Genomic DNA, 11,682 nt, shown 5'->3' with positions numbered 1-11,682 from the left:
GCTGGTGCATTTCAGCAGCAGCAAAGGCACATGAAAAGGCTAGAGCTTTGCCAGGGCCAGGTATGCCTAGGGACAGAGCATGGGAAAGAGACAGCAGCGGATGAGGACTGAAGGCAGCAGCCACAGCCCCGTCTCAGAGGCCTGAATCCTCTGGCTCAGAAGCTTGACTCACTTTGTTGACATAACTTATGGCACCGGAGGATGGGTTAGAAACTCTAGCACACTTTACTTATAAGCTTTGTATCTACTGTGTGATGCTCACTAGATGTGACCAGGACAAGTTACTCTCTCTGGCTGATCCTCAGTTTCCTCTTCTGTTCCATATGGGTTGGAGAGGATTGCGATTGTACCTACAAGAGAGAGTTAATTGCTGTGATCAGGAAAGTGCTGTGATGGGGATGCTTTGGGCTGACTGGAGCCAGCTGCCTTGCTGCACCGCTGACTCACCCTGGCCTGCTCTGGCCTGCCTGGCAGCCAGAACTCCCAGCCCAATGGACCTTGGCTTATATCCTGTGGCTTCTCCTCCATGAGTCCCAGAGCCAAGGTGCTTAGGCTGGGAGAGAAAGAAAGTAACCCCAGGAAGGCTGGGCCCAAGAACACCTGAGCAGCCCTGGGTCTGGTTGCAGGGCCTCCCCAGCTCATAGAATGTGGTAGTGGACACAGCCACTTGTCACTCATTCCTCAAAACAGCTCCTCCAGAATGTTGCAGTCACATGTCACAGACAAGGAAATTGAAGCCAGGGTAACTCGTCCGAGGCCACCAGTTAGGAAGCAGCAGGGCTAGGATTTGAAAGCGATTCTCTGAGGATTTATGCATTTCTGGGAAGTTGGATTAGATTCATTTATTTGTTCACTAGTCATTCAAAAAATATTTGCTGAGCACATTCTCTGTGCCACATACTGCACCAGCAGTGAAGGACACACAGTCTCTGCCCCTGGGCCTTCTGTAAGGTCCCTTTCCAAGGGCTAGGAATGACCTCTTATTATGCTTCTGCTATGGAGCGTACCTAAATGGCTCATTTAATCTTTATAGCAGTCTGGAGACACAGAGATTACTGGCTTTATTTTAAAGGTAAGAAAGGTGAGAAGCGGAGGAGGAAGTGACTTGCTCAAGATTGCACGTTGGGAAGGGGCAAAGTCAATGCTTGGATGACCTGGGGTGGCTGTCCTGTGTGTGTTCCTGAGTACTGATGCCTCCGACCTTCAGCTCAGCAGGGCAGCACGGATGCCCCAAGTGCTGTGGTCATGTGCCCGCCCAGCTTGGGGCCTGTGAGTCCAGCTCATGGATTAAATGCTATATTGGGATGGCAAAAGGGTGTTGGGTGGGGCCTGGAAGGAGACCCACTGATCTGGTAACCCACTTCCACCACAGACTGGATGCAGGACCCCTAGGAAAGTTCTGTTTCTGGTTTCAGTCTTGTTTTCATCAAATGGTATATGACTCTTTGCCCTGCCTCAGCCTAAAACCCTTGGGAGGATCAAAGGCGGTCACAGGAGATGATATTAGACAGTCTGTAGCATGACCCCAGGCCCTGGTGGAAGGTAAGGGAGGTTGACAGGAGAGAGCTGATCATGCCTTAGGGGGGGCACATAACCTCAGTTCTTTTCTTTACCAAGCAAGATATACACACTCTTTAATGTTGAGTTTGAAATTCTTCTCCTCCAGGAAGAAATTCTGCTCCTCCTCCTTCCCCAACCTACCCACCACCTGCAGTCTGGGTCAGAGACCTCCCTATCTTCTGGACCTGCTCACACTGTGCAGTCACTGTTTCCCTCCACTAGACTGTCTGAGAAGGGGCCACATCTGGGTCCCAGACACCGTGCACATTGTCTGGCCAGAGTGGGTGTCATGGTGGGGGTAGGGTGGGTAATGGGGAGGAACAGAGTCCTGACTCCATCCCTGAAACACCTACCCCAGCACCGATTTCATTCCTACCTTCCACGCTCTGGCTCCCTTTGCCTGTTCCCTCTTTCTCCTTCTCCTCACAGAGTGGAGAAGGAATGGGAGGCCGTTTGCCTAAGTCAAGACCTCCCCTGTGGGTCTCACTGGTCCCAACAGCATAAGGTGAACATTAAGAGGCCTTTGCTCTCCATCAGGCCCGGTGCAGGGTACCGGCATAAAGCAGGAAATCAGAATCAGTTCCTCAATTTATGGGGCTTCCCTGATGGCTCAGATGGTAAAGCGTTTGCCTGCAACGCGGGAGACCAGGGTTCCATCCCTGGGTCGGGAAGATTCCCCTGGAGAAGGAAATGGTAACCCACTCCAGTATTCTTGCCTGGGAAACTCCATGGACGGAGAAGCCTGGTAGGCTACAGTTGATGGGGTCGCAAAGAGTCGGCTGAGCGACTTCACTTTATTTCCTCAACAAATGACTCTAAAACTCTACCAAATGGCATCCATATTAACCATCATGAGGGGCCATTAAATCTGCCGGGCTCGCCTGGAGGAAGGATGTCTGGCAAGGCAGCAGTGAAAATGTGCAGAGCCCAGTGGAAAAGTCGGGAACCTCGCGGGCGTGCCTGCCGGGGCGCTGCGCGGGCAAAGACGCAACACACACAGCACACGGGTTCCGGCGGATCACAAATCACAAGGCCTGGGTTGCCGTGGCAGCGGTGGCTGCAGTCGGCGGCCAGCTCGCGAGGCTGGCGCCGCGGAGGAGTCCCACGGCCCGAGTCCTGCGAGGACTTCGCCGCGAGGGGGCAGGCTAGCATCATGGCCACCAAGTGGTTCACCGGCGCGCCCTTCGGGGTGCAGAGCCACAGGTGGGGTGGGGTCGGAGGTGGGTGGGGAGCGGGAAAGAGGGGCTGTGACTGGAGGGCCTATGAAAGAGGGCTGGAGCCTGGGGACAGGGAGTGAAAAGGGGGGAGGGCTGGCAGTCAGGGGTGGCCCGGCGGGACTTTATATCCGCCTCCAGGTTCTGCGTTTCCCTGCCCAGAGTCCTTTAATTATCCTGTTAAGTTGTTTAAAATCCTTTCTGAAGGACCTACTATGTGCTGCTCAGAGAGACCAAGTGGCCTGTCCCATAGTAGGTCACTCAGCCAAAAAATCGTGCGTAGAATTTCAGCCCAGGTGTCTTTCTTCATTCATATGTATGATATGTATGTTGGGTATCAGTTCAGTTCAGTGGCTCAGTCATGTCCGACTCTTTGCCACTCCATGGACTGCAGCACACCAGGCTTCCCTGTCCATCAACAACTCCTGGAACTTACTCAAACTCACGTCCACAGAGTCACTGATGCCATCCAACCATCTCATCCTCTGTTGTCCCCTTCTCCTCCTGCCTTCAGTCTTCCCCAGCATCAGGGTCTTTTCTAATTAGTCTCCCTTTGCATCAGGTGGCCAAAGTATTGGAGTTTCAGCTTCAGTATCAGTCCTTCCAATGAATATTCAGGACTGATTTCCTTTAGGATGGACTGGTTGGATCTCCTTGCAGTCCAAGGGACTCTCAAGCGTCTTCTCCAACACCGCAGTTCAAAAGCATCAATTCTTTGGTGCTCAGCTTTTTTTATAGTCCAACGCTCACATCCATACATGACCACTGGAAAAACCATAGCTTTGACTAGATGGACCTCTGTTGGCAAAGTAATATCTCTGCTTATTAATATGCTGTCTAGGTTGGTCATAACTTTTCTTCCAAGGAGCAAGCGTCTTTTAATTTCATGGCTGCAATCACCATCTGCAGTGATTTTGGAGCACCAAAAAATAAATAAATAAATAAAGTCAGCCACTGTTTCCAATGTTTCCCCATCTATTTGCCATGAAGTGATGGGACTGGATGCCATAATCTTAGTTTTCTGAATGTTGAGTTTTAAGCCAACTTTTTCACTCTCCTCTTTCACTTTCATCAAGAGGCTCTTTAGTTCTTCTTCACTTTCTGCCATAAGGGTGGTGTCATCTGCATATCTGAGGTTATTGATATTTCTCCTGGCAGTCTTGATTCCAGCTTGTGCTTCTTCCAGCCCAGCATTTCTCATGATGTACTCTGCATATAAGTTAAATAAGCAGGGTGACAGTATACAGCCTTGATGTACTCCTTTCCCTATTTGGAACCAGTCTGTTGTTCCATGTCCAGTTCTAACTGTTGCTTCTTGACCTGCATACAGATTTCTCAGGAGCATCTTGGTGTACCCAAGATATATATATATATATATATATATCTTGGGTGTACCATATATATATCTTGGGTATACCATATATATATATGCACTATGCTGTGCTTAGTGGCTCAGTGGTGTCCAGTTCTTTGCGACCTCATGAACAGTAGCCTGCCCAGGCTTCTCTGTCCAGGGGATTTCCCAGGAAAGAATGCTGGAGTGGGTTGCCATTTTCTTTTCCAGTGGATCTTCCTGACCCAGGGATGGAACATGCATCTCCTGCGTTAGCAGGTGGATTCTTTACTACTGCAGCTATTGGGAAGCCCCATCTATATCTATGTTTATATCTATATCTCTATATAAATGTCACCTACTATGTGCCAGGGTCAGTTCTAGCATCTGGGAATGAAACAACAAAATAGCAAAACCCTTGCTCATGAGCTTGCCTTCTTATGGGAGAGGTGGCTGGAATGGATAATAAGCAAAAAGAAAGAAAAATATATAAAGTACTAGATAGTGATAAGGGCTATGGAAAAACAGACAGTGGGGAGGACGAGCTGGTAGGTGCTGGAGCGGGGGTGGGGTTGCACTGAGAAGGTGACTTTTGAGTGAAGGTCCTCAGCAGGGGGTAGGTGACCAGACTAGGGTGGAGTCTAGGGAGAGGGAACAGAAGTACAAAGGCCAAGAGGAGGCAGCAGCCCTGTTCATCTCATCTTTCATGGGCCAGCTCCAAAGTCACCTCCCCTGGGACACCAACTCCCTTCCTTGCCCCCTAGTCTTCCCTCATCAGGGCTGGGCGCCTTTCACTGGGTGTCTGTCCTCCCAGGTTTGATGTCTCTGCTGTTTATCCCAACCAGAAGAAGCTAAGCACCTTCACGGAAGCTCCTTACTCCAGGGTTTACTCTGTGGACGTGGTAAGTTTGCCCAGCTTCCTGACTCTCCCACGTGGTCTGGGCACTGTCCCTCTGAGTCCCCCACCATGGCAGATGAGCTCAGCTGTGAAAGGGGCATGTCTCACACCCCTCGGTGCCTCAGCCCACAGCTCAGGGCTTGGCTCAGAGCTGGGCTCTCAAGGTGTTTGATAAACACAAGACTGTAATGAAAAGAGTGTGGGTTGGAACCACAGAGACAGTGGGTTCCACTGGCAGCTCTTGCACAGACTGGCCATGGGCCCTCTCTGAAGTGCAAGGGGGCTATTGACAGAGGATGTCAGGGTCACACCTTGAGTGCCAGGCTGGGGGCTGCAGGAGGGGCCCCACAGGCATTGCCTGTCCATTCTCAGGTCAGGGTGACAGCATGGCAAGGACTTGCTCTGCGGATGGACTGGTGGGTGCGCCTGGCCCCGCTCTGACTCCATTCTGGCTCAGTCCCACATAGGACCTGGGACCTATGGCTTTAAGGAGACCTGCTTCAGCAACGAGAAACTGAAGAAAGAGGTGGGCACAGGCTGGGCCAAGGCCCAGGAAGCCACCCGGCTGACCCAGCTGCCCCACTTCCAGTACCAGGCCATCATGAAAGAGAAGCGGCAGCAGGTGAGGCCCCTGGGGCCCCATCCCGCCCGTCCCGGGCACCGGGTCCTCCCGTGCAGCCCTAGGGTGGCCTGCAGTGTCCTTCCATGCCCAGGTAGAGCTCCTCCTTTAAGGAACACACCATCCCCTGGGCTCCTGCCCACATGGACACGGGTGTAAAGTTCTTACCTCTTCTCTGTTCTCCTGGGGCAGAAGGAAAAGCTGGGGCCTGGCTCCTACAACTTCAAAGACTTCCTAGAAGAGCTGCAGTCAAAACCAGGCAGCACTCGTGGGCTGCTCAGCTCTGGGGAGATTCGCTTCCGAGGACTCATTGGGGTAGGTGTTCTCATATGTGGAGTGGGAGCCCTCCCACTGTCTCCTCTGGAGCATGCACCTGGCTGGGGCTGGAAGCACACTTTCACCTATGGTCTCCTTGCCAGGCTTGGCTAGGCTCTCCTCTGAGACCCCAGAGCCCCTCTGCTTCCAGCACCACCTCTTTGAGCCCACTGGCTGTCGTAGGGTCCTATTGTCTCCCCCACCAGACCAGGAGCTCTCTGATGGCAAGAAAGGGTCTGGTTCATCTTTGAGTCACCAACACAAAGCCAGGCACACAGTAGGCGTGCAGCAAACTCATCCATCTCTATAGCCATCTATCCAGCAAATAATGATGGAGCGCCCTCTAGTGCCACATACTGTTCTAGGCCCTGGGGTTCCAGCAGTGACAATGACAAGGTCCCTGCCCCCATGGAGCTCTGGTCCTAGTGGTAGTAACAATAGTACAAAGAAGCAAATCACATATAATCTGAGCCATGAGGGAAAATGAGACAGGGAGAGAACGAGTAATGGAGGTGCCATTTATAGGGCAGGTCTTCCCTGACTACCCTATAAATGGCACCTGGCACCCCACTCCAGTACTCTTGCCTGGAAAAATCCCATGGACGGAGGAGCCTGGAAGGCTGCAGTCCATGGGGTTGTGAAGAGTCGGACACGACTGAGCGACTTCACTTTCATGTAATGGAGAAGGAAATGGCAACCCACTCCAGTGTTCTTGCCTGGAGAATCCCAGGCACGGGGGAGCCTGGTGAGCTGCCATCTATGGGGTCACACAGAGTCGGACACGACTGAAGCGACTTAGCAGCAGCAGCAGCAGCAGCAGGGAAGACCTCTGGAAGGAGGTGGCATTTGAGCCAAATCTGTGTAGGTGCTCAATGGAGACTCATGGAATCTGTGAGTCAGGGTGGAGGAGGCGAGAGCAGAGGGGTGAGGACCCAGACATGAGGACCTTTGACAAGGTGGAGGCCCCAGGTTTGATTCCAGGTGCTGCTGGAGGACAGTGGAGAAGGGTTTGATGTTGGGGGGTGGTTGGAGGCATTCAGATAGGAGGTGATGGTGGTGAGAGGTGGGGGTGGCAGGAGGGCTGCATGGTGTTATGTGGGTAGGGATGGCCATCTCATGGGGGGAGGACACTGAGTGGGCACTGCCTCTATAAGGCAGCAAGGGCAGAGATGGGGTCACACCCACACTGCCAGCACTGCCCCCCTCCCCGGCCCCCATGCTGTGCTGGACACCCCATCCTCCTCCCTCCTCAGTGTGCCATGAGCTCTCAACACGGGGGCTTTGCTCCTGCTCTTCCCCTACCAGCAATGCTGTTCCTCCTCCCGCAGCCCCTTCACCTAAGGGCTCCCTCCACCCCCCTCAGCTCTCAGCTCCAAGGTCTGACCTGACCCTGTGAGATGCCACCCTGTCCCAGGAGCCCCGACTGTGGCTGTGTTTAGTGTGTCTTCCTCCCAGAGCACAGCAGCCCCCAAGGGTGGACACATCTGCCCGGTTGATTCGTTGCAGAATTCCCTGGTCCTGGCAGCACCTGGCACATAGTAGGCACGAGGTAGGTCTTTGTGTACTAAGGGCACACCTGCCTGCTAAGTACCCATTCTCTGAAACACTCTTGATTTTTTTTTTTTATAACCACTCCAGACCAGTCCTTGGAGGCTCAGAGAAGATAACGTCTTGCCCCAGTGGGCCAAGCAGGCAAGGAGGGGGGATGTCCAACCACAAAGGCAGGGCCTTTCCTCCACACCTCTTCACCGTGAAAACTCCTATGGAGCCTGGAGATTATTCGTTGCCCCGTTCAGGGGATGTACACATGCATCCTCAGGTGCAGAAGCTGTAACTGCCCTGTAGGAGAGGGGCTGTCTGGAGGCATTGAAAAATGAGTCACTACCTTCAAATCTACAGCAATAATAGCTGACACTAACACAGCACTCGACACGTGCCAGGCACCGTTCTAGCACCTGAGTATACTAATTAATGTAGTCCTCACAACAACCTATGAAGCAGGCACTATCATCTCCACTTTACAGACAGAAAATGAGCACAGAGAGGTTAAGTGACTGCCCTCGGTCACAGAGCTACTCAGTGGCAGAGGCAGGATTGAATCCAAGGTCTCCACGTATAACCACTGCACTTGATTCACTTGCGTTGTCCCTTGACGATATGTGGAGGACAAGGTCTGATGTCAGAGCCCAGCCCTGTTGAAGGCAGAGGATTTGGGGGAACAGATCAGATGCTGGCTGTTTCCTCCTGGTCCTCAACACTGGGGCTTCTGGGAGGGCTGGCTGAGCAGGTGAAGGTCCCATGGCCTGTCCCTCCCTTCCGGCTGTCTCTCCTCCCCTCTGGTCCCCATATCTGCTGCTGCGGTAACTCACTAGGCCCTGCGGGATTTCTCTGAGCTGCCCTCCTGGGCTCAGGGCCAGACAGTGAGTTTCAAGGAGGGGGCACTGAGCAGGGGGAGCTCACATCCAAGGCCTGCTTTTCTCACTATCATCTTGCTGTGAGTCCTGGACTGGCCTCCTCTGGCCTCTGGTCCCTGCAGTCATACCCCCACTGCTGGTGGGACAGGCCTACAGATGCCACCTGTACAGGCTGCTGACTTCCCCGTGGGGGCCTCCCCAGTGCCAAGGTCAAAGCTCTGGGTGCCTGCTTGAGGGCCTGTGAATCCTTCCCCAGAGAGGATAGGGCTGATGAGCCACACCCTGCAAAGTCAACGCCTTCTCTGCTGGCCTGGGATCTGCCTCCATCCCCCTCCTAGTACGCTCTGCATTCCCTGGGCTGTGGGGACACCAGGATTCCCAGCTTTGGGGTCCCTTCATCAGTTTCTCTCCTCGGCTCCTCTTTCCCAGGCCCCACCCTCCCACCACCCTCTTCCTTTTTTTTCCTCCCTTGAGACAGCATCATGCTGCTGCTAAGTCACTTCAGTCGTGTCCGACTCTGTGCGACCCCATAGACAGCAGCCCACCAGGCTCCCCCGTCCCTGGGATTCTCCAGGCAAGAACACTGGAGTGGGCTGCCACGTCCTTCTCCAATGCATGAGAGTGAAAAATGAAAGTGAAGTCGCTCAGTTGTGTCCGACTCTTAGCGACCCCACAGACTGTGTAGCCCACCAGGCTCCTCCATCCATGGGATTTTCCAGGCAAGAGTACTGGAGTGGGGTGCCATTGCCTTCTCCAACAGCATCATACTTGTTTTTTATTTATTTATTTTTGCTGTGCACCTTCTTAAGCACCCCCCCACCCATACCTCAGAATCAAGTCTGGACACCCTGCTTGGCTTTCAGGGCCATCCCACTCTCTTCTAGCGTACCTCTCCCATTGTCTCAAAGGCGCTCTTCCTGCCCCCTCTACCTGGGGGACCTGTCCCTCCCCGTTCATCTTCTGGGATCCTTCTTCTTCTTCATGGTCCAGCTGAAAAAAATTACAAGTGACAATTTCTCCATTCCCACACACCTCTCCCCCCCAGAATTAATCACTCCTGCTTAGGTTCCCAAAGGCCTGAAACAACATTCTAGCTAAAATCAGGGGCGTTTACATCAGCCCACATGTGTTACTGCACCTCTGATCCTGAAGGGTCAAAGGGAGAGGTGGCGCTTTGTTGACAGAGTGCCAGCCCTGGGCTCTTCTTGGCCTCTGAGCTCCTGCTGCTCTTGCTGCTTTGTTATGACCCTCACGTCTAAGTTCTCCCCAGAGGTCATGATGCTCACTGTCTGGGAAACAGTAGAGGATCAGAAAGATCACACATGGATTTAGAAGGTAAAACCCTTGCACTGGCGCTAGTGGTAAAGAACTCACCTGCCAATGCTGGAGATGTAAGAGGCCTGGGCTTGATCCCTGGGTCGCGAAGATACCCCGGAGAAAGAAACAGCAGCCCACCCCAGTATTCTTGCCTTAGACAGGAAGAGTGGCAGTAACAGCACTCCCCACTCCCAGCAAGGGCAGGATAAGGCTCTTTGTGCTAGACGGGGAGACTCAGGCTAGCCACGCAGCTGGAAGGGGCAGAGATGGGGTCTGAACCCCGGAATGCTGTCTGGCTTCACCGCTAGTCCCTTTTGTCAGCACCAAGGGACTGGTAGGTTGCAGTCCATGGGGCTGTACAGAGGTCAGACACGACTGCAGCGACTTAGCACGCACACACACCCCTTTCCAAGGGGGGACCTTGGACACAAGGTTTCCCTCTCTGAGACTCAGTTTCCCCATCCGTTGATTGCAGTGGCACTGATCCGATCTCATCAGGTTGCTTCTAGGGCCAAGATGTTAAGGCTTGTAAAGCACCTAATGCTTGATGCCAGGACCCACCTTCCTACTTTGGGGCTTTTCTCCTGAACACACCTGGAAACCCTGGGTCCTGGAAGAAGGCAAAGAGCAGTCTTGCTCCTCTGAGGGTGAACAAATCTGATGCCCTCTGTGGCCTGACTCTCCCAGCAAAGCTCCCTGTTCTCTCTGCCTGGCTTAGTTCTGGGCTGCTTTCCGGGAGGTTCCAGGGGCTGGAGGGAGGCAGGGCTGAGCCATCATCTGTGGAGCAGCAGTGACTCCGTGTGGCTAAAAGATGCAATGCAGCAGCAAACATCCTGCCAGATCTTTACCCAAAGATGGCCCCTCTCCCACCCACCCACCCACCCGTCTACCCACCTACCCTGCAGGGTGGCTCTCTTCATTACACCTAGAAAGGCCATACCTCTGACCCTGGCAGTTGTTGCAGCCAGGGTCATTCCGACCCAGATGTTCATTCCACCCATGACCAGTTCTCAACCTCTCTTACCTCTTTCTCCACCACTTCCACTCCCCCAACCCCCTCTGTCAAGATAGCCACCCGACTCTGACTATCAGATATTGGCATGTGCTATGGGCTGAGAATGTGCAGGAGGCTCTAATGACATTATTTCCTTTCATTTTCATTACCCTGGAAGAAAGTACCATTGTCCCTGTGCTTACAATATGGACCATGAGGCTAAGGAGGGTCTTTAAGTGGCATGCCCAAGATCACTCAGCTAGGAAGCAGAGGGGCCAGGATTCGAACCTGGGACTCCAGATACCCCCAGGTCACAGCACTGTTCACAGAACAGTGGAAAACCCATTCATGTAAACGCAGGGCTACGACACCGGGGTATGTATAATGGATGGGATTTCTGAGATCACCAAAGCAAGTGGCTGTCTGGGGATAGGGGAAGGATAGCTTCATTCTCAAGAGAGACGACATTTGAGCTGACTTTGCAGGACTAGAATCTTCCAAGGTCAAGAAGACAGGAAGGGTGGCAGTAACGGCACAAGCAAGCAAAGGCAGGGAGTTTGGCAGACTGCGTATGTTTGAGGACCAGCAAGAACCTCACTTTAGCTGAAGTGTCAGACCTAGGAAGGGAGCTGTGAGGGATAAGTTGGACAGACTAGTGGGGCCTCAGGGAAGAATCTGAGCTTTTTTATTTCTTATTTTTTGTGGCTGTGCTGAGTCTTTGCTGTGTGCAGGCTCTCTCTGGTTGTGGTATTCAGGCCTCTCACTGCAGCGGCTTCTCTTGCCGTGGAGCGCAAGCTCCAGGTGCACGGGCTTCGGCAGTCGCAGCCCAAGGACTCAGTAGTTGCGGTGCACAGACTTAGTTGCTCCGCAGCATGTGGGATCTTCCGGGACCAGGGATGGAACCCGCGTCCCCTGCACTCGCAGGTGAATTCTCATCTGCTGTGCCACCAGGGAAGTCTCGAGAATCTGAATTTCGGAACTGAAGTCTTGAGCGGTGGCAGAGGCCCGCAGGCCCACA

The 11,682-nt window shown here is 53.2% G+C and overlaps 1 protein-coding gene across 1 annotated transcript in view; it reads left to right on the top strand.

The window, feature by feature from the left end:
• The first annotated feature begins 2,640 nt into the window (after positions 1–2,640).
• CIMAP2 (ciliary microtubule associated protein 2) overlaps positions 2,641–11,682 on the top strand; it is a 30,809-nt gene continuing 21,767 nt past the window's right edge. Inside the window, exons 1-4 of the mRNA XM_070786473.1 lie at positions 2,641–2,763; positions 4,922–5,009; positions 5,463–5,627; positions 5,817–5,939. Coding sequence (XP_070642574.1) covers positions 2,714–2,763; positions 4,922–5,009; positions 5,463–5,627; positions 5,817–5,939 — 426 coding nt within the window. The 5' untranslated portion in view covers positions 2,641–2,713. The remainder of the gene's footprint in view (positions 2,764–4,921; positions 5,010–5,462; positions 5,628–5,816; positions 5,940–11,682) is intronic.

This window comes from Bos indicus, chromosome 3 (assembly GCF_029378745.1).
Source record: "Bos indicus isolate NIAB-ARS_2022 breed Sahiwal x Tharparkar chromosome 3, NIAB-ARS_B.indTharparkar_mat_pri_1.0, whole genome shotgun sequence".
NCBI lineage: Eukaryota > Metazoa > Chordata > Mammalia > Artiodactyla > Bovidae > Bos > Bos indicus.
The sequence above is the reverse complement of the archived record's forward strand: the minus strand, read 5'-3'. Positions and strand labels throughout refer to the sequence as shown.